The sequence below is a fragment of the Passer montanus genome, unplaced genomic scaffold, assembly GCF_014805655.1.
Source record: "Passer montanus isolate IOZ18808 unplaced genomic scaffold, ASM1480565v1 scaffold21, whole genome shotgun sequence".
Taxonomy (NCBI): domain Eukaryota; kingdom Metazoa; phylum Chordata; class Aves; order Passeriformes; family Passeridae; genus Passer; species Passer montanus.
Genome location: NW_024366703.1, coordinates 13,431,844 through 13,455,571, shown reverse-complemented (window position 1 = coordinate 13,455,571; position 23,728 = coordinate 13,431,844). Strand labels below are relative to the sequence as shown.

Sequence of the window (23,728 nt, the reverse complement as noted above, 5' to 3'; positions counted from 1 at the left end):
GATGGCTTTTCAGCCCTTAGCTGGTGATCTCACTGGAATTTCTGCAGGAACTTTGTCCTCTGGGAGCTGCCATGAAAGCTGGAAATACGTGTTAGTCTGTAGGGTTTGCTTGTTGGTTTTTGTCAATCTCATCCCAGGAACCTGTTTCTAGGATATTTCATTTAAAGTAGCACTCTGTGCTTAGAAGCTCAAGCTAAGTCTAGAGATAAGAGGAAAGATAAGGAAGCCAAATCCATAATAGTCTTCCTTGCATTTCTTAGTTAGTTATTCAAATTTGCTGACAAAAAAATACAAAGAATTGTGAACAAGGAATATATTCAAATTTCCTTTAATTTCTAATAGTTTGTTTTTCTACGTTTAACAAATCAAGAAAATAAACCATATTAAATACTTTATTCAGTACTGTATTCTAGCAGATGTTTTGGTCAAATAAGTGTGCCCTGCTAATATTTGTTTGGTATGGTTTTTCCCCCACAGTTTTAATGTGAATCCTTCTGGCTCTGAGGATCTCAGGAAAAAAACGGTGAGTTATGAAATGTCATGGAAAGCCATTAGTAAATGCCAACTAATTGGTACTTGTACAAGCTTATAAGCTTTTGTTCTTTTTTAACCTCTTATATGGAAATGTTGGGGTTTGTCTTTTTTCTTCTTTTTTTTTGACATATCCAGAAAACCTAAGCAGAAAAGCACAGGCTTAATGTAAATTTGGAAATAAAGAAGAGTTTTGCACTCAGTATGGAGTTTAGCTGTGATATGATGAAGAAGGAAATATTTAGTTATTTGAACAAAAAGCAAAAAAAAAAACCCAAAACCTGAATTTAGGAATGGTTTAGATGACTCTAGAGAAGTAATGGTCAGGTGAGGAACTTTGCATTAGGCAGTTATTTATTAATTGACCCGACAGGAGCTTACCATCACTATAATCAGAAACTTGAGGACAGTCTTTAGAAGGAAGATCAAAATTAAAATTATTACCTTATATATGGTAAGATTAATAATACACATAATAAATTAACAGATGAAAACACTAAAAATTAGAAATACTAGAAGGTATAATTCAAAATGCTCTTGTTTCTAAAAATACTGAGAATAAATTGTGTACTAAGAAAAGACAAAAAATAATCCACAGATTGCCTGGACAGTGTCTTTGTTTGAAGGAAAATGTGGTCTTACTAGAATTTGTTCTGTGAATAGATGACATCTTTAAAAGTGGGTTTGTTTTCAATCTCTGAAATATATAGAAAACAAGTTTCACAAGCAAATATGACTTTGTACTGTTTGTTTTCTGCTGGTTTATGTAAATGATTTGTAATAACATTTGATGTTATTGTAAATGCCCAAGTTTTTATAATGTAAGTAGCTGGTGGGAGATGTCAGAGTATTTGAAGGCTGCCTTTGATCAGATAGTAAACTGAATTCTACCAGGCAGTCACTTAATCTCTGACAAAAAGAGACATCAAAAAATTGATTTAAGTTAGCAGCCATTGTCTGTAAAGTAACCATAATTACAGTTTCTATGTGCTTGCAAATGTACTACTGCAAATCATGTAATTTATTGCTGGTAAAAGCATCAGTTTAGTTCTTTTAAGAAATAAGATGTGAATTGTTTTATTTAAAGGATTTAAAGGTGATAAAAGAAATCCTTGATGATTTTTCTTTTGGAATACCAGCCATCCTAAATGTCTGTTATAGGATTATGAGGTGGTGCTCATTTAATGCAAAATACAAATTAGGTGGGGAAGAAACTCTATCTGAACCATAGTTTTGAATGAAACCATTTGAATTTCTTTTTAAATATTCAGGATTGCTTTCTAAGTTGTTTGAAGTAATTTATTATTAGATTCTGTAATATTAGCCCTCACCAAGTTATTACATTTCTTCCTTGTGCATATTATTTAGTAATTATGTTTGTGTGTCTTCTCCTCTGATGCCAACACCTGTCTCTGAAAGCAGTGTTTAAATGGGAGCAGTAGCCAGTTGAAAGGGCAGCTTGAGCTCTTTAAGGCCTAATTAAGAACTGAAGGGAAGATGAAGTAAGTAGGACAAAAGATGTGAAAGTAGCTTAGATGACATTCCCAGAGCAGAATTCCTCATTAGAACAATGAGGAGATGATCAGGGATTGCCAGGCCTTCATTTTATCAGTCATTTCCTCTGGCTAGCAGTGTGTACCCCAGCAGGATTTTGTAGCTGAGACAATCATTCTTTACATGGCTTGTTTAGAATCTTTTTTTTCCCCCTTAATAATTCATTATAAGATTATTCCTATGCATTAAAACTGTGGCATCTATTTTTCAAAATAAATAAGTGTTCCTTATATATTTAAATATTACCTACTGGCTCAAGCTGAACATACCAAATCTTAATTTTAACAATATTAATTTCTAAATGATAGCATACTTCTACTGGAATTTTCTTGCATAATTAAGATGTGTATGGAGCATGTGCATGATAAAATGTCTTCAAAGCATATATATTGCACATAATTTTCCAGTAAACTTGATTGCATAATTAAAGTCATCATTGCACCTTAATTCCTGTTCCTTTGCCAAATCAGAAAATTAGGCAAACCCTATATTTCAGGCATGTAAGTGTTTAATGGCATTTTCTCCAGTGTCTACGAAAATTTAGTAAAGAGTATAAAATCTAATAAAGAGAAAGTTTTACTTCCTTCTTGTAGAAGAAAATGTGCTAAGAATATGACCACAAAGTGAAGTTACTTTTTCTTCTCTACTTGTTGAAAATGGATTGCTAACCAATTTATAAATTTCATTGGGTTAGCCATTTTAATAAAGTGGCAGTTACTGATTACTTACAATCCCTTAACTTGGTACGTTTAAAATACTGACTATACATCCATAAATGTGACACTAAATGTCTCAAGTGCAGAGAGAAACCCTTAAAATCACATATTTTTGAGAGCTACTGTTAGAGTATAATTGATGGAGAGAGCTGATCTGTCACACTTCAGCCTATTTGCAGGGCACCATCACTTTTAATTAGGTTCCTTTGAAAACTTTGGCCAGCTGCATATTTTAATGGGTCGACATGTGCCAATGTGCAAATATGGAGCTGTATGGGAAGCAAAGAATGGGGCATGGAAAAGGAACGAGTATGACTATTATGTGCTGTGCTTCTTAGTTGTGCAAGCTTTATAATTTTTAATGACATGCTTCTACTGTAAACAAAGGCTATCTCGTGTGCCCTGTTAGAAGTGCAGGATTTTGTAGGCTTCATATCTTCTAAATGTTTTCATTTCTGAATGAGATGAAGCAAACTGCTCCACATGTCTAACAGTGCTAGTACTTCTATAAACCAGCACAAAAGAGGACATTCAGGTTTACAGTCTTTAGGATTACATGTTGTCCTTTTTAAGATGACTAATTTGTCCATCTCTGCTAATACCTTCACGTACTGAGTCATCAGAAATCATTGCAGAAACAATTCTGTTTTCCCTACTGCTTAATTCTGGGCCTCTCCTGCTTTAAAGCAAGCAAGGTCTTTTATAAGTACACATTTATGTCTGCCTTAAGTGCTCTGGTGCAAGTAAGATGTAACCTTTTGCCTTCACCTGCAATTTAAAATTGAAAGTTTTATTATGTGATTCAGAAGCCAAGGCCTGGAGAACAACTGGTGACTACAAATATGAATGTGAAAGACAGATGAGGGCTGATGTCATTTAGAGCTGAATAAATGCTTTGCTGTGATGCTCTCCAGAGGAAAATACTCAGAGAAGTTACAGTAGGAGTTGAATTCTCAGGGCTCTTCTCTTGTTATTCCATAATTAAGGGGGTTGGTTTCCCAAAATGGACCTGACAGCTGTTGTTGTGTCACTGCTCATATGGTCACTAAATCTGACACACTGGCTGTGTGTCCACCTCACTGAGAAGATTTTTTTCCTGAGATGACAGAGTGGGAAATTTTCATGGGCAGCCCATCTCCAGTTGTCTGCTCCAGTGGGGGTGCTGGAGGGAAAAGCACTGCAGCAAACAGAGGTGTTGCTGAAAGAAATTGCTTTTCATGTCAAGAGATGCACATGAGAAACACAAAAAGCAATAACCAGTTAATTTTCTGGAGACACTGAACTTCTTAACAAAATCTGGTGTTTTTCCACTTACCTGCAGGAAGGAAATCCTTTCGATGCCACTGCAGGATACCGAAACCTCACTTATGAGGAGGTTCTGCAGGAGCTGGTGAAACACAAGGAGCAGCTCAAGAAGAAGGACACCCACATCCGTGAGCTGGAGGATTACATTGACAATCTGCTGGTCCGGGTGATGGAGGAAACCCCCAGTATTCTCAGAGTGCCATATGAACCTTCTCGCAAAGCTGGCAAATTTTCCAAAAGCTGAGATAGTGCTGCTTTCTGCTGAATACATTAGTGGAAGGAGATCACATTTTAATGTTTTGTCTTCTCTTCATTCCTTTTCTCCTAAGAAATTCCAGCAAAATGGGGAGGAGGGACAATGGTGTGGGTTTTTTTCCTTTTTTTTTTTAGTCCAAACACTAGCAGGGGCTGCCAAAAGTTGTTTTATGTTAGATTACTTAAGTAACTTCTTTTTTTCTTTTTGAAAATACATTTAGGTACAGAATACTTAAAATAGAGTTAATGATACATAATAAATATGTCCACGCAGTTTATATAATAGCTTAGTGTTCACCATGTGGCAGTTTCAACAGAGAAGCCTGTGCTGTTATGAATGTTTTCTTGAATGATTATTGGTATTAGGCAAATATATTGATTCTTTTTTTGCAGCATGCCATCAAGACCACTGTTTTCAATCCAGTGTAGTACTCTACTAAACCTAAGTGTGGTTTGTGGCAATGGAATGTAGTCCTGCACATATTAGAGGAAAACAGTGATGCACAATCCTTGCAGAGTAAATGCTGTATTCTATACAATGTGCTTTTTATATAACAATGTAAAAAAAAAACCCCGTGCCATTTCTGTCATGGCACATGCTGGAACCAGTTATTTTACACTTAAATGCTGAATTTTGTGTATAATGAGTGAACTTTGGTAGTGAGCTCATGACATAAAGTTGTTCTGAGGGTTTTTTTGTATGAAGTTACTGCATGCCTTTTAATGTGTTAAAAGTACTTTGAACAGTGTTCACAGAGTCAGAGGTACAACTGGAGAACTCAAGTGTGGAAGAAAGAAATGAATGCTTCCGTTCAGTCAAAGTCTACTGCCATGAAAATGTAGCAGAAATGGAGAGGCTGACTTAAATAGACACGATAAATCAATTTAAGGTTGAGTTTTACATGATATATATGTCTTAACTTTTTAAATCTTATGACAATGAAAGTATATGCCTTTAGAAATAGGCCATGTTGCTTAAACACATATAGAGTACTTAGGCTTTTCATTAAAAATGTCTGTATTCCATGTAAATAGTTCCAAAAGTCAGTTCTCATTGAGGCAAATGAAAGAAGAATGTAGTAAATATCTTCCTGATAATTTAATAACTGTTTGTAAAATGATATATGAAAAAGGTATCTGTTATTCAATGAATTGGAAAAAATAGCGATGAAGGTATAAGGGGGAAATACTGCAGGAGAACCCTCAAATTATTAAGATGAATAGATTTTAACTTTAATTTCCTTAATAAGAGTCTTACTTGGATTTTCTGTTGCTGTGAAACAGTAAAATGTTATTTGAAACATGTACAGAGAATATTTTAGATTTCGATTTACGATAATTGTCTTTTCCTCTCTTTCTGCACCTGATCTCTTGGGTTTTTTTACAGCACCATGGCTTGGCTGCTGCTGAGGTGACCAAAAAAGCTTGAAATTAAATTCCAGTTTTTTGTTGTTGTTGTTGTAAAATATTTTAATACATTTTCATTTTTAAAACTGCAGAAATTGGTAATATTTTGAATACTTATATGTGGAAGGGTTGAGAAAGTTCTGTCTGACTGCTTTTGATGCCATTAGTATTGTAGGACAGCACAGAAGTATTCTAGTTACAAAAAAACTCATTTGTACAAATATTGCCACATTTCATTTATTTATTTTTGGCTTTTTCTCCTTTACTTTCTTCTTTTATTTAGCAACTACCTCCCAATCCCCATTTAGTGCTGTCCCCAAAACTGTGTGCAGCCAGAGTTCCCAACCCACCTGTGGGATCCCTTTGTGTGGATCCCTGTGCCTGGATGGATCCTGAGAGGTGCCAGCCCTGCCCAGCTGTAGAGCTCTGCATTTGCATTTTGTAGTGCAGAAATCCATCCCACACCAGGCAGTCTCCCTTTTGTCAGCCTGAGGATGCATCAAGTTTGGTACCTCAGAAACCACGTGAATGTTCTTTTGACCCACTTCAGATCTCAATGACTGTAAATTTGTTGTAATATATTCAAAGTGCCAAAGGTCGTGTACTAGTTCATGGTATGTTTGCTGATAGAAGTTGGGGTTTACACTCAATTAGGTTTTAATTTTCTAATTACACCGAGATGTATTTCAGTTACTCAGTATTTCCATAAAAGTTCTTAAACATTTTCAAATGCTTGGCCAAAGCCAGTGGTTTTCTCATGGTGTTGATGGGGAAATGTTCTGCAATAGTTTTGAATTCCACACTCATTTTCAGCTATGTGGTATGAGACCATCTCTAGTATCCACAGTGCTTAAATCATCCACACCAGTGAGGATTAACAACTGCACTAACCAGAGAATGTGCTCCAGTGACTTCTCTCACATGCAAGCCAGCTTATAATTATTAAAATAAAACTCTACTATATTTAGCACCTCTGAAATCACTTCTTTTAGAATGTAAATGTAGAATATCAAACTGCATAATTGACTAAAAGCAGATCATTTGACATATTTGCATACCAAGAACGATAAGCAGATTAAAGGTAGCGAAAAGATCAATTTTTGTGCATTAGTGAAGAAATTTAGTGAAGCTTTGAATGTGCTATCTAGTCTTTATCTGATCTCTGAGTGAATAAAAGCACCTTTTGTTTCTAACAATTAGTCAAGAAAGAGGGGAGAACAACAAATGCAATTTAGGAAAAGGTAGAGTTACAGAGAGGCAGGATGGGACATTAACAATTATGAAGATATTTTTATAGAGTTTACAGGTAAAAATACAGGCTACTTTTGGAACAATCCTTGAAAGATTACATACACATCATTTTCTGCTTTGAAAGACAATGTTAACATTTTCCTATATTCTGAGATTATTTTTGAAATGCATCTTTACCCCACATGTATTTTTTGAACCATGCAGCTTTCAAATGAAAACTTCTCATACAGAGTAATTTGTATGTTGAAAACAAAGGAAGTTCTGTATTTCCTATAGGATAAAATTGTAGACTTTCTTGCAGATCATTTTAAACCCATAAAAACTTGCCACTTGTGGTCAGTCTTTCTTGCCCTTTAAAATATAGGGACGAAAATTCTGAAATTCTCAATATTATTTTGATATTTTCTCTCCTAAATTAGGATAAGAGTTCATCCATACATGCATTATATTTTGAAATTATCCTTTGAAACAGCTCTGCCATGCATTTTGCTTACTTAAAAGGACAAATATGAAGGCCATACTTTAATGTTGTAAGGCAGAAATGTAAACTTTCTGCCATTCATGAAGGATGTTTAATATTTATGTATGTTACCTCTTGCTGCTGTATTTTAAGTTTAGCTTGGTTTTCCACCTCCTGATGAATGTAGCATTCTCCCTACATTATAACTGCATTTATTGCTGTTGGCTCTGTGTCAAGAACTATTTGTAATTTTCCAGCTGTGGAAATGCTGCCTTGTATTTAGAAAGGTTTCATGATTTAGGGACCTTTTGAAAATCGTGCTCATTAGGTACTAGCCTGCATTTCTTTCTGTACAGGATGCCCTTTCTTGGATGCATCTTAAAACAAACAGAACTGCTGTCTTAATGTGTTTACTGCTGCACTGGGGGTTTATTTGTGCTTCCAGCTTTAAAGAAAGATTATTGTCCTCCATCAAGTATGTAAAGTGAGCTGATGCTTTTCTGCTCTTTGTACCATTGCTGTTGTAGCTATGATAGAGGCGTTAGCTGGGCTTTCACAAAGGTGAATTTAGAGCATGTTGACTAACTTCCCCTTCTTTGAAGTACTTGCTGAAGGATTATAGCTCTGCTGTGTTCATGATGCTAGATTTAAGGGTCTGTCAGCACTTTCAGTAGGTAACCCTATTTTCAGGGATTTGTTACTTAAAAATTTCAATACAGTCACTGGAAGTGTTTAATATGCAATAGGTAGCACTTTAATCTGTTTATGAAGGGGTTTGAGATTTGTTTCTGTTGAAAAGGTCACAGTCTCCTAAAGCATGGTGGGCATTTGCTTTATCTTTCATAATTTCTGCATTGAGGAAACCACTGTATGTTACAAGTGGTCAAGCCATTCCTATTCATCTTAGAAGCTTCCAGATGTATTACAGTGTATTATAAAAAGCTGAAGATCCAGGTTATTTAGGAAGTCTGTAAAAGATAGGATCACTACTTATAAAACTTAAGGGGTTTATTTTGTCTTGTGCAATCAATGGTAGTTTGTCTACATTTAATAATGGTACAGAATCATAACTATATGCACTTGTGAGAACTATAAGCTTAGAATGCATGAAAAACTTTATTTTTGTTCCATTATTGCAACTTCAGATCCTTTAATTTGATGAAAATGTTATCTTAATATTTTAATTTCTGTTCATTAAATAAATATTGCATGTCTAACACTAATAAAGCACCACAATGCACTACTGCAGTATTTATTGAATTGTGACATTAATCTGTGTTATGAAAAGCATGTGACTCCTAAACTCCATGGTGTTAAGGCTCTCAGACCACAGAGAGGGTATTTCCTTAGGGACAGCTCTAAATGAATATCCCAGATGTTTGCAGGGTAGTCATTAAGGGAAATCTCTTCAGTAATGTCTAAAACTTCGAATTAGTGAAAAAAAATTGTGTGTTCTTAAATGTCCCAATCTGTATGTCTTTTTTAGTATGGTATCTGCAATCCTTTTAAATGCACTATTCCTCTGATGCCATGGCTGTGTAAATATTACCAGGAGATCTTTGCACTGCAGGCCAGAGCAGCATTTAGCATGAGAACAAACGCTGTGCAAATTCCGATATGGAAAACATGACACCTATTTCTCTTAATACTTGACAGAACAAAAACCCAGCCAGAAAACTGGAGCATCCTGCCTCATTACCCAGGAGTATTTTTTTCAATGCTCTCACAGGTTTTTCTCTTTTCCATGAAGCAGCAAAACAGCAAAGTCTGTCCCCTGACAACAGGAGGTTTGCTGGATGGTGAGGAGGTATGAGAGCAGTCCTGGTTTGGGAGAAGAGCCTTGTGAATCTTCCACCCAGCTTCCTGGAGCTTTGAATTCCACAGGGATGTGATTCCTCACAGTCCGTTTGCTCTGTGAGCAGATCCTTTGTCAATACATCTGTGGGCTTAGAAAGCTTAGAAAGAGTTCTTCTCTTAGAGGTGTCCCTGGAATGTGGTGGCTGTGGGGAATCACAGCCAGTGTGTGAGCTGGCCATGGACTGCAGGTGGTGTTACACAGATCCCATCAGCCGTGTCTCCCCATGGCTCACAGGTTTTGCAATGTCTGGTGTGTGAGAGCTGAGGAATGAGGACAGGAGGGGAAAGCAGCACACTGCCTGTTAAATACCAGTTTCCATCTGTAATTCACATCTGGTAACTAATCTCAGCTCCTGTGCCTGTTTGAAAAGGGAGCCACACCATTTCCCTCCCTCAGAGGCATAATGGTTGTTAGCTGATACCAGCCACAATCCTACTGATGATATGAGAGCCCAACTGGATTAAACAGCTTCCAGTTTCCCCAGCATGAAGTTGTCTTTGGAGTTGTCATTACTAACCATCTCAACCCCTTAATAAATGTTTTCAACGATACTTTAAATATAGTTTAGCAGTTGAAGAATTATTGAAATTAGATGTAAACTAGAAGTATCATTAAGGAGAATTCTCTCACCAGTTGGACTTATTGAAGTTATTTTTTTATGGAACCACAAAATAAAAATCAGGATTTTATTTCCCTATTTTGATTTGTTTTTATGGGAGTGTTGTGCAAGTCCTGGCTGCAGCTCACTTGGGATATGTTGCCCTTTTCTGTAACACTGGGCATGTTTGCAAAGTTATAAATAATGATGATTAAAAATGCATCTCTTTTTCTGGATTAATTAATTAGATTATTTGTTGGATTGTTTTGTAATAGTGCCATTTTATAAGAGATAGGAATAAGGCTATCTGCTAAAGGAAGCTGTTTTTGCTTTACTACTTATTGAGCAATTATGAGAGAAGATTACCACACTGAGTGCAGCCCAGCCTGGAAAGTGTGTGGCATTGATTGTGTAATGTTTATATAAATATCAGTATTTTCAGTGCTGGAAGCCAGTGGCTATTACATGGGGATTATTGCAATGTATTTATAATGTGTTTTTACAGCATTTAGTAATGTAGATCAGTCTTTGATAAATGGATGATGATTTAGGACAGAAAAGTACCCTCCGTGGCTAAACACTGACATGTTTATACTTTAAAAGTAAGCAGCTTAAAAAGGTTTTAGGGCCATGCAACGTTTAAATGAAGCTGAATACTAAAAAGGGGAGAAACTTTGTGGGATGTGTTTTGTTTGTTTCAGCCCAAACAGTGTCTGCTGTGTGACGTGCAGGGAATGAGTAGAAGCAAAACTGGGGAGATTCCATTTCGGGCATCCAAAAAACCCAACAACAGTAAAAGGTTGGTAGGGCTAGGAGTCTGATTTTAAGGGATTTATTTGCCCAGCATGAGCCAGGTTCTGTTGGTAACAGGAAGAGGTAATACAGCATCCCTTACTAGCAAGATTATTGGCAGGTGAAAACCCCCAGAAAGTGGGAATTTATCAGAGGGATGAATTCTCAGAGTTTTAGGTGTGGGACAGGTGTTGGGCAGAAGCAGCGCTGTCACTTCTGCCTTTTCAGCCCTGCTGACACTTGGTATTAAATTCAGAGATTGAACAAACCACATTCCTAGGAAAGTTAGGAAGTGTCTGAGGAAATTTGGGGTATGCAGCATGTGGCTGGCCAGGTTTCCTCTGCTGTTACTTGAAGTGGGTGTCTGGCTCAGGGTCCTGTGGAGTGGCCAAAATGTGTCATATCACCTGCTCTAAATCATTTATCTGGGGCCTTCCGAGGTGCTGAGTGTCTCCTTCTCCGATAACTTGCTGCTCACATTATGAATTCCTTGAAAATTGACTCCCTGGGACATCTTTACAGGAGACATCAAGGGTCTCCATTTAAATTTCATGAATACTGTGTAATTTGCCAAGGACTTCTACAATGCATTAGGAAAATCTGCCTCTTTGAGACCAGAGCTTTGCCAAAATAATGGCAGCTTAATTGCATCCTTTAAAAGCAACTGCTGACTCTCCAGCTATGAGTATTTTCCATTTCCTAATAAAATGTTTTCCCATTAAAGCAGCTTATTTCATTAACTTATAATTCATAGCTTAAATATGCTTATATTTTGCTAATTGTAGATTACTTAGTTCTTATTTTTAAGGAACACTGGAGCACAAAATACAAAATGTCAGGGTTTTTCATAAAGAAAAGTCTTGCCTTGTGCATAGCAATTGCATTTGGATAAGCATTTTAAATATGCTATTTTTAAGGAGTTTTTACATGCTATTTTAAACTAAATAATTAAACTTCTATAACAAGAAACAATTTGAAGTGTTCATGCAATTTATAGTTTTAATTCCTTTATAGATATGTGCTCCAATATTTTATAGTTATGATTCAAAAGCTACCACAGTTACCTATTTTAAATTGTAAGGATATATTGTGAGACTTCAAATTATTTTCCAAAGTACACAAAGCCGAAGTATCTGATAGACTCTTTTGTGTTTTGTAAAAGTTAAAAGTGAGCTCTGGGAGAAGTAAGGATTTCCTAAAAATTTGTGCAAACCTTCGTGTTGAATTGCAGTGCAGCTTGATTTTGGCATGCAGCTTCAGGCACTCCTTTGTCCAACAGGATAACATCAAATTTGCTTTTATTTCTTAATAACTCAAGGACAAGAGAGTAAGGATCTGTCTGCAGCAGGTGCTGGGTGCTACTTGTAAGGACCAAGTTACAAAATGTGGATGCTTTGTGAGATGTGGTCCTGGCTTTTTGCTGTTTGTGAAGTAGTTGGCACGTGAATACCAGGCTTGTTTATATTTCCAGGATCAGACAGAAAACTTCCTATTTCCTGATGCTTTCTGATTTAAAAACTTTTATGAATTTTTTCTTAGTGGCCAGATTATATTTGGCTACAATGCATGTAATATTTCACTTGATTAATGTGACTGCTGTTTGAGACCCTCTTGTAATTGGCCTCATAATCCACACGCAGAGTACTGAGAAATAGTGTGAATTTGAAGTTGAGAGACTGATGAAAGGAACATCCATCAATAGTGGGGAGAAATGAACTAATCCTAATTAAAAGCAAAAGAATTTTGTGATCAGAGTTAAGATTCAATTGGTGTATACTGAAGAGTAGTTTTTCTGGTAAGTATTTTTATTATAACTGTCCAGTATAATTGCTTTGGAAAAAACCCTCCTTCTTTGTGCTTAATGGCATAAACTTTATTAGCTCTTTATAAACCAAATATTCAATAAGGGTCTTTTGCTTAACCTTTGTTTCATTGGATATGATTTCAGAGGGTTCAAGCGGAATTTTATTGCTGGAGTTGATCAGCACAGTTCTATTTGCTGACAGGCTCATGGTTATTCTTTTATCTGTTTCAGGATTTTCTGTTTAGTTTTAAGTGCTGAACATTTCACCACAGTCTATTTAGAGCATTATTTAAAACTTGTTCCAGTTCTCTTCATTCTTACGCACGCCCATGTGTTAAACTACTCCAGAAACTGGCTTAGCTCTGACCGTATTTGGAGGCTGTTCCTCTTCTTTGCTCTTGGGCTGGTTTGGACGGGGACTTTGGTCTAAAGTAACAAATGAAATATGTGACAAGAGCTGACTGCCAAAACCAGGATCAAAGTAAGTTTCTGAGGAGCTCACTGGAAAACTATCCTGAATTTTGGAAGGATGACTCAAAGCCACGTTCTAAACAGAGCAAACCACAGTGAAATAAATGGCAAGGTGAGAACAGATTTCTTGAATAAGGTATGTGTCCCCCCAAGACCAGAAAGTCTCTTTAGTGCCAGGGGAAAGGAAGCAAATCAGCAGATGAATTTCTATTATCAGTCAGGAGGGCTTGCTCAGGATGTTCCTGTCTGGGTTTACTACACAGAAGTGTGTTAGCCAGAGAGCATTCAAAACGAAAGGTAATATTTGCTGGTCATGTCACGTGGGACATCACTGACTTGTTTGAAAATTTGCCAAATCTGAGGGTGTGTTCTGTTAAATTAGCACAGTGTCTTCCTCATCTGACTTAGGACTATGAGAGCATTCAGCTCTGATTCATTACTTTTAGGCAGTTCATGTGAATAAAGAGGAGACCTGAATGAGGAGGATTTCCCTGAATCCTTCACAGAAACATGTAGACTTGCTAAAAACAGCTGCTCTAACTGAGTAGAAGGCTGTGCTTTGTGGTTGTTTAAAAAAGCTGGCATTGGAAAAGAGAGAGCTTTGTGAGAAACCTAAGCCTCTCTCACAATCATGGCATCTCTCAAAGTCACAAGACTTTAAGATGTTTAGAAATAGCTGGAGAAAACCATTCAGCAATGATGATCTGTAGCAATTGGGAGCTGGAAAGAGAAATGTTAATTTTAGAGGGTGCAGAGGGGGTTGGGTAGTCGCTGTGATGAAGATTGATAATGCTAATATATAAGGCAGCTGTAGAAGGGAACAGCAGCTCTCTCAGATATAAAAGGTGGAGAATGAGCTTGTTGAGTTTTCCAGGGGCAGGGGATGAGAAGCAATAACTGCTTCCTTCCAGGAGGCAATAACTGGCTGGCTGCAGTAAAGCATCACTCTTCAGGAGAGCGATGGATGCTGTGAACACAAACAGTAACAGGTTTCTCAGATTTTCCTAGTGCCTGGGAAAAAAATCACACAAATTGTCCTCCAAAGTAAATTGTTTCAAGTACAAGCCTTTGGACAATGGCAAATACAAAAATAATATTAAATCTTTTCTTCTTTATTTGATTCTACCTTTGACTTGTCTTGGAAATAAAAACTGTGGATTTTAGTCTGACTAAAGGCTAATGGAGTTGTTCAAAGACTGACGTATAAGGGGAGATGTCAGGTTAGCAGAGGTGTTAATATTACTATCAAAATCTTTCAGTGCAATGGTGCTCTTCTGCCAGGAGTGGTTTTTGTTATGTTCTGGGACTATCCTTCCCACACAAATAAATCCATTCAATAAATCCCCATGTAAAGCAGCTGACATTCTAGCTTGGGCAGAGTTACTGGCATGATGCTGGCCAGCTGGAGTAAGAACTCACATCAGTCCCAGGTACAAAGTGATGCTTTCTCTGAAGAATTTTAGAAGGCAATGCTTTCTCATTGGAGCACATTGAGAATTGCTGAGGGATAAGATCATCACATTCTAAAATATGCAGGATTTCATCTTTTCCTCATTGCTAGCCTGGGGCTGGTACTTTGACATCATGATCAGTGTCTGAAAACCTTTGAGCAATTTGAAGCACTTGCAGTTTGCACAGGAGAGGATCTCAGCACAACACTTGGGTTATTGTTATCTGTGCATGACATCAGCTTGTATAATAGGAACACAGAATGGCTGGGGTTGGAAGGGAGCTCCAAGATCATCTTCTTCCAACCTCCACTGGACCAACCTGGCCTTGAACCCCTCCAGGGATGGGCAGCCACAGCTCTGGGCAGCCTGTGCCAGCACCCTCACAGGGAGCAATTCCTTCCTAATACCTAATCTGCCAGCTCCCTCAACACTGGATATTAATTATTTAGGCTATTGGAACAGTGAACCTCCCTGCTTCCCACAGGTATAAAATGTGTTTGTTTTGATGTGCCCCTGGAGGTTACAATGCCTGTTGCTTCCTGTGAGAAATGCTGGCAGCATATCTGCTAAAAAACATGAATCTCTTTTTATCAGACCACTACTCCCGAGCAGCAAAACTCAGGAGGCTCAGTTATGTGCAAAGCTTTTTTTTTTTTTTTTTTTTTTTTTGTGTCCAGATCCTTACTAAGTATAAAGTTGTGGAATCCTTAATAAATGTAATTATTTTTTTTCAAACCTTGGCATTAGTACACAAATTTGGCATTATACCAGGTCAAAAAGAGCTTAAAAGGCTACTAAATTCCAATATTTAGAGTTATTCCCACTTTGCCCTGTTTTAATGGCTATATTAGATCCAGGAGAGCAGAACCTTATCCCACCTGTTTTCAAAGCAGCAATTAGCTTTGCTGACAAAGAGGAAAATTTAGGGCTAAACATAAATCCTAGTCCTTGGGAATGAAATATTTTGGCTTGTCTGATATTAAAGTTGCATAAAATACAATGTGTTTGTAGCCCAGGATTTTTGTGAGTTGGCAATAGCATCAGTCTGTTGTTTTCTGAGTCTCTTTCCTCTTCTGGCACACAGCTCAGCAGGCAACGATGTTGATTTGCCACAGCTTCAGTTGTGAATATAAGCTTTTCCTTCAGCTGTTTGATAACACTTTTACATGTTGGTGCACTGTACCTGTATTGGCTTCAAAACAGTACAGAGCATGAGCTTTGGGAAGTCGTAAAAATTAGTTGAAGAATAATACTAATAAATAAAATGGCATTCAGCCCAAGTGTGTTGTGTTTTCATTGCTCATATAATTGCTCATTGGAATTTTTTTCCAGAGACAGTTCTGTATATTTAAGTATGTATCAGAATAACTGCACTTTTAAATCAAGAGTCAAGTAGCTACTTTGTATGCTGGGCTTATCTTAAACAGAGTTTGATTTAAAACATTTATCTTCCCCGGTATCATCTCCCATGTCAAAGCACATTTAAATCCTGCTCTGCTCCTAATATCACTGGTGTCTAAAATGGTATCTGAGAACAAAAAAGTTTGATGGTTGCTCTGTTGTTTGCCCACTTTGTAGTTATTAGCTGCTCTGTCGTTGTTTTGAGTATCCCTGAAGCTGAGAAGGAGAAGCCTCAGCAAAGTAAACTGTTAAAAATTAAAGCCAAGGTCAGACCCAGGGTTAGCAACACGAGGAGACAGCAATTTAAGATGGGTCCAATTATGCAAAATCCTGTGTTGAGTTACAGCCTCGTGTCTCCACTGGGACCTGGGAGGTTACCTGGGTAAAAATATCAGAGGAATTTCAGGGGGGTTCTCTTTTGTTTCTCCTTTTATCTTGAGAGAGGACAATGCAGTCTGGAGTAGCAGCTTTCCTTTTGAGGTTAGTGACTGCAAAGGAAAACTGCTATCCCAGGAATGTTTAGTGTGTGCATTTCAGCGAGGGCAGCAAACCCAGCAGGGCCTTGGGAGGCGTTTGGCACCTTGTTGCATTTTATTGGTTTCCACAGGCAGAGCATTGAGACAACACCTCTGAATCCAGAATTAAATCAGTTGAGGCACATCAAGTGACCCACTAAAGCACAGCAGATTTTACTCTTTGTGTTCTTAATATTTAAACCAAGCACCATCACAGCTAAGATCTTTCTTTAGAAGATCTTAAAAGAAGATCTTAACTTTCCCTCATTGTTAATTTATCTTTTCCTTCCAATAATTGGAAAGCACAAGCACACAGTGGTGCCAAGTGGTGACTCCCAGAAAGGCTGGGAATGAAGAGATCAGACTCAGCTTACTTGGATGATTTGTGTGGAAGTCAGGATGGTTATTATTTTGCCAAAAAAAGTCTCTTTTACTTCTTTTATTTTTTTCTGGGTGAAAGAACATCATGTGCTATGCTTTTAAAGAACTTATCCCCAAGCAAAAGATGTTGTAGTCTTCCTACTTCAGAAAACATCAAAACTTACCACCACTACATTTCTCCAGCTCTCTGTGAATCTGAGGTGTATGGTTTCTTAATTATGATCATTTGTATGAAAGCATCCTTAATAAGAGAAACAGAAAGATTATGTTCAATAAAAGCAGGAACACAGTTCTGAATATGTTTAAACAAGTTTTTGCATTGATAAACAAAACTACTGGGTATTTTTTTCAATCACTCAGACACAAGTACTTACTGAAGAATTTATACAGTGCTCAGGGCAAGTTACAGCTGGATCCTCTTAAAAACCTCAGTCTTTTCTAACAAATGACTCATAAAACTTGTGTAGCTCTGAAGTTTTTCAGAAAATATATGTAATTATAAGGGATTTTTCCATTTGAACAAATAGTAAGTTATTGTAAATAATCTTAAGGATGAGATAAAAACCTGATGTGTTGCTTTTGCAGAGCATTTATCTTTCAAAAAAAGCCAGAAACCCAGTTTCAAAACTGACAAATTTGCTACAGGAATTGTTCAAGTGTTTTTGACAGTGGTGCTTCCTACCAAGCAGAGCTGAGGCACCTGGAAGGAAAGTCTTGTGCATCTGTGTGATCAGCTGGGTGCCTGGGAATTCCCTGTCCAGTTCATTCTGCAAGAGCTCTGCTGCACCAAACACTCACCTTTTCTTGTGCAAGGAAAGTGGATTTGTAAATATCACTTAAATTCCTTTGCACCACTGACAAAGGAAATAAATTCAAACCCTGACTCCATCTGCCACCCTCTGGGATCTTCTCCTGTCTTTGGATGTTGTTTAGCCCCAGAGACATCTCCTCTGCATTCCACAGCTCGCAGGGGGACTCTGGTTTAAGCTGTTCCTACATCAGCAGCTTTTCCCTCCCCTTCAGGATGTGCCAGGTCAAAAGCCCTTCCCTCTGCTCCTGGTGAGGCTTTAGGGAAAGCTGCCCCTGGGAAGGCAAGGACACAGCCCTGCACAGGAGAAAAAGCTGAATTTAAGCATCTCTCTTCTTCATGTCCACTGTAGAAGAGCAGTTTGTGCAATAAGGACATCAGCAAGCCTAACCAAGAGAGCTGAATAATTTCTTCATGACCAAAGCACTCAAGGGAAAGAAATTCTGTCAGTTTTAAAAATATCTGGTGACTCACTGGGATGGGATGCCTACCATAGAATAATTCAGGCTGGAAGGGCCCTCAGACTGGATCTTCTAGTCCAGCTTCCCATACCCTCAGGCAACATCACCTTTCCAGGAAATCTGTGCTAATTAAATCATTTCTTCACAGGAACAAAACCAGCTCTCATGTTTTCTTTACCTGAAAATGCAGAATTGCACGACTTTAAAGATGTAAAAACAAACAAACAAACAAACAAAAATCCCTTGCAATCCATTATACTTTTACAATGACCTATTTATGTTAACAGGATTATGTTTGTCAGGAATGGGAATGGAATTAGGTCATCTTCTAGTCAGCTGATAATAATGAACTCAATAATGAACCCCAGTCGAACTTTGCAGAACTTCCCAGAGATGTGTAAAAGTAGGTATGGTCTCTGTGGTGAGGTTAGAAGTGTTTTACGTTCAATAGACTACTACTTCCAGAGATCTAAAAGCAAACTGCAATAAAAGCTAATATGAACTCCAAAACCAGGTAATATTGAGGTTTTTGTTTTTATTCTCATGAAAAATTGTCAAGCAACATTAGCAGCAAAATTATTACTGTAGCAATATAGACAACAACAAGTTTATAAAAAATAATACAATCCTGTATGATTCTTCAAGGATCAGGTTAGAAAGGGAAACTTGTAAAAAGGATAAACTTTATCTAATATACTGCCAAATAATGTTCTCATTAACAATAATGGAGAAAAAAAGTCACCTGGGGCCTATAAATAGATTTAGTTGTAGAATACAACATGGAATATTCAATTTATTGATTGACCTACTGATATTAGAGACATAAAATTATAATAAACTGGAATTTGGGAAATAATTAAAATGTTGTCAGGTTAGCATGTAATTGGTGTTTATCCAAGGGTCAGAGGATGCAAAGGGAGCTGGGCTGACTGAACTAAAATCTATTTGAACACAAGTGAATGAAAATATTCAGGAGGCAAGATGGACAATCATATTCTGGTATCCCCAAAATCTCTGGGTGTAGTGTAAGATAAATAATGCATTCCTTGGACTGGCAAAAATCATAGATGTAAAATTTATATGGAAATATTATAAGTGAACTCTTATGAATCAATCCCCAAATTTGATGTACAAATGCTTGTTAACAAAGTGTGAATGGCATCGTGAAAGAATGGTAGATAACGAGGTTTAGGAGGGAAAAATGGAAAATTCTGCAACAGGAACAGAAGCAAAATGGGGAGTTCAGCACACTGGGAGCACCAAGGCTCCTCCAGCCCAATCTTCTGGTAAGAGTGGAAATGTGTTGTTAGAGGCTTGCAATGCAGCCTGCAAAGACCAAGCCATGTTGAGTTCATTTAAACCAAAATTATAAAAAAGTAATTTAAATAATGTTGATAAACAAGCAGAACACCTTTAAGGCTGCAATAACTTGCTTATATATAGGCCACACTTTATCTTGTATTTATTATTTGTATAGATTTGTTTCTATTTGCATTTATTATGGGCTGGATTATGTTTATATCCTCATTTATGTATAAATTATAATTCCAGTGGATATAAAATCTAGGAATTAATCTTAATGCTACTGAAATCAATTATCCTGGGTAGGCTAGATATATAAGAAAACAATATAAATTCATCTAAATTCAATTATTAAACAAAGTGAATATTGTATTTAATTAGAAAATTGAATCAATTTAGTTACATTCATCCTTATCTGTCATAATTTTTGAGATGATAAATCTCTCCCTCTTACACTGTATTGTTATACACAGACAGAAAGAAGAAAATAATATCTCTTCCATTTTGCAATTCCTGTTTGATTTTTTCTCAGCTGTGGATGAGCTAATTATAACTAGTGAAAAAAACTGAGGTAAAAGGAAGGCATTTTTGTAGAACAGAAAAGGATAGTGTTGTCAAAATGTGGATTAGACTTTGACTGATACAGATATTTAGCCAGGACTTCAAATAACTTAGTAGCTTAACTTTCTTCAAAGTTTAAGAAAACTTATGTGACGATGTCCTAATTTTAAATTTTAAAAATATTCTGAATTTAGTAAATATAACTGTTTTTGAAAGACTTTTAAAAAATCTAACATTTTTTAATTACTTCTGTTACTCATCCCAATTTATAGTGGGTAAGTGGGAAACAAAACAAAAAATCTGAAATTTAAGATACCTAATCCAGCTTTTGGATTAATCATTAATGTCCAGTAAAAATTGGCTCCTTCTGAAATAGACTCTATATATCTTGAGTTTGATGGACTTTTTTTTTTTTCCTAAGGAAGACTTAGGGCACTTAGAGTTACATTAATTAAAAAACTGAGGATTTATTTTGATGCTGCAAGATATTACAAAATCTTATGCAAATCAGAGTTCAAATTGCTATGGGTCTTGTTCCTTGGAGCTGTTTAAGTCTGGAAGAACTCCTAAGTACTTCACTCTCCCTCTTTGTGAAGCTTATTGTGCTTATTGTCCCAAATGGGTCAACCTGAAAGTCAAAGTAGTAAAAGCTTGTTATATTTGGCTGGGATCTGCAATTGTCAGGAGTCAGTCCAAAATTCAGGGAAGTCATGGATTTTCATCAAGTCAGTATAAATTAACACAGACTGGGTCTGTCACACTTCAGCCAACAATGACGTCTCTTTACACGTATGAGCATTCCCTTTCTCAATTTGATTACCAAGATATCTATTTCTTAAGCCCTACAAAGTACTTTTCTTGGAAAAATACTTTGCCTGTCAATTTTTCAACCAGTGATTATAAGTAGTCATGGTAAATCCTGCAAACCACACTGAGACTAATCCTGGGAGAAAAAGACCTGTGCCGGTGTCAAGAGCACAGGTACCCAGTTTTTCCAAAGAAATGCAATTATAGTTAAGTATTTAAATAATACATGCATATTGAAAGAGGTGCAGTAAGTTTAGGGAGTTTCTTTGCATTACATTTCCTGAGAAACTATCGGGCTAATTTCCACACGAATTTATCATTGCATATAAAATTACCGCAGTTAGGAAAATTGCTGTTTGATGTATAAAGGGGTGAATTGTTCTTCTGAAAGCAAGATATTATAGGGCTTGGCAGTTGTTACATTAGGGTTTATGAACTGTGAATGTTCTACAATGTTCTCCTGTACCTCGTGGACTTGAACTGTTGATACATCTCCGAATGAATCTTGTAAATGGTGCTCCCGTGGGTGCACTCCAATCTTGGAACCTTTGTTACAGCAAATGGAATAAAGGGCTTGATAATCAAGTAACATAAATGCACCCTGTAGCTGGAAAATTGCACCACTTCTGTTTCTCTAGATTCACTTCAAAAATATTTAATTGGCAGCGCACACTTTGTGGTTATTGAGTTTTCTTACATTCACTGGCATATGTGGAAAAGTGCTTTTGCAACACACTGTTCATTGATGCACATGAAACTAAGGGCAGGGTGAGATGTTGAAGGTGGTATTTTGATTGATTTGGCCAAAAAAAAGTGTGTATTACTATTTTGTGTATAATTACACAAACACAAAATAATAATGCAGGTAGACTCTCTTCTCTAATTAAGATGATTCTGTATTTTCTTATAAAAATGGAAATTATACTGGCCTTCTAAAAATTTAAATTTAATGAAGGGAATGGGGAATGTAAAGAGGGTAAAAAACACATTAGTGATTAGAAGCGTTGCCCAAGCTGTAAGAAATTCAGGTTCTTTGTCCTGCTCTGCATGACTGTATTGGGGTCCAAACCATCTGCTTCCCAGGAAGAGGCTTTTTCCCCTGGCTGTTTTAGTCCTGGGCACAAGGACACTCCACCTTGTCACTAAAGCTTTTCCAGCACTGCAGAAAGCACACCAAGTGCAAGCTGGTAAAGGCAGGATCTCAGCTCTCTAATGCAGGGATGTTTGATGCCTTCCAGCTGCAAGAGCTGCTGCTGAATGTTCAGTGTTAAAGGCAATGCCACTCCTGTTTTGGCAGAGTATTGGAGCTGGGCACTGAACCCCCAGAGGGTGATGGTGGTGCTGGGCTAAAAACACTGAGGATTTCTCACTGTTGAAAAGGTGGGTGCATGTGTGACCTGAGGGGTCACACTTCTGTGCCCCAGGGCCTACATTTTATTCTTCTCTTGCTTTTTGCACTTGCATCCTTTGGCAGGTGATGGCTTTGAGGATTTGCCACAAATGATGCAGAAAACTGTAATGAAGAAGGAAAACTGAGTCAAAGCTACCATCTTTCAGGCTGGGGGCATAATTAACAAATCATTCTCTGGCCCTGCTGTTCTGGATGGTGCCTATGAAGTGGATCAGGTTTGTTTGTAAGTGATCCTCTCCATCACAGATCTCAGGGACTCTGCAATGGAGAACTTTAAAAGGCTTAATTAGGACCCACTGGTGTGCCCAAGCAGGTGTTTATAAATGGGTGTGCTAAGAATCTGCAGGCCCAAAGGGCAGAGAAGCCTGCAGGGACACTGCCAGCTGTCTTGGAGAGGTTATAGCCATGGGGACTGGGAGAAGTAAGATAAAACTCCAATGTGCTCTGCAGCCTGAGTCACCTGGCTCAAGAGCCAGGCTTTCCCAGTGTGATAGTCTTCAAATTTGTGTCACACCTTTTTCCTTTCCCTGCAAAATCTGTCCATCCATCCATCCATCCATCCATCCATCCATCCATCCATCCATCCATATCCATCCAGACTGTGGGCTTTGAACTTCTACATCCACTGCTGAGGCAAAGGCACCAATTCAACTCATGTGGAAGTTGTAACATAGTGAGTTAAGAAGCATGAACCACTGAGACAGCCCAGAGCCTGTAAATGTCTCTAAGAAATGAGTCTTTAAAGCTCATCTCCTGCTGCCAGCTGAGAGGGGTGGGGTAAGAAGTGTAACTTCAGCTCTAAATTCCACAGTACATCCTGTGGAAAAAATCAGATGTGAATAATAAGGCAACACTAATTCTGTTATTTCTCGCCTTTGGAGCATTTGACTTTACAAACTTCTATTTTTAACATTTATTAATGAAAAATTTGATATAATTTTGCCATAATGCTGCTTTCTTCTGGCACTGAGAGAAGTTATGGACTCTCTCTAATGCAGGTGAGTAAGCTCACACCTTTTCAGAGTCACCTGAGATTAAGTGACCTCATTAATGAATTTAAGAGTAATGATGCCATTCATTGGTGTTCCAACAGGCATTGAGGTGTCAGCAAGGTTGGGAATCTCATGATATATGTCTGGAACAGCCCGTTCTTACAGTTTTAAGAGGCATGAGCTGGCAAGCATGTATTTGCCTCTGGTGCTTTGTGCTGGAGCAGTTGGGCTCTCCTCAAACCTTTGGGTGCTGCTCCTGGGAAACCCTTCCCTGCATGGAGCACCCAATCATGCTCTGCTGCATTCCAGGAGTGCTGCCCCAGCCTGAAATAGAAAACCTGACAACCAAGGGTGAGAACTTTGTTTTGTAAACCAAAGGAAAGTGTTAGTTACAAAGCAGAAAATGAGTTATTTAGCAGTATTGTCTATCCTGGAGCATAAAAAAATTATGCACAGAGTTCATAGACAGCAGATTATAAATGTGCATGTTTTAGATCAGCTTCTGTTCTTCACATCAAGGAGTTCAGTGCAAGCCCAAGCAATGCTGACAAAAGCAATATTGCTCTGAAGTCTCTGACTGAAGGGGCCATAATCTGCCCTCAGTTACCTTTAGCTAAGCATGGATCTAAATAAAAT

General features: G+C 37.5%; 1 protein-coding gene across 1 annotated transcript in view; it reads left to right on the top strand.

Moving 5' to 3' along the window:
* RAB11FIP2 (RAB11 family interacting protein 2) overlaps positions 1-5,668 on the top strand; it is a 29,206-nt gene extending 23,538 nt beyond the window's left edge. Inside the window, exons 4-5 of the mRNA XM_039709073.1 lie at positions 478-523; positions 4,123-5,668. Of these exons, the coding sequence (XP_039565007.1) occupies positions 478-523; positions 4,123-4,350 (274 nt within the window). The 3' untranslated portion in view covers positions 4,351-5,668. The remainder of the gene's footprint in view (positions 1-477; positions 524-4,122) is intronic.
* The last annotated feature ends 18,060 nt before the right edge of the window (positions 5,669-23,728 follow it).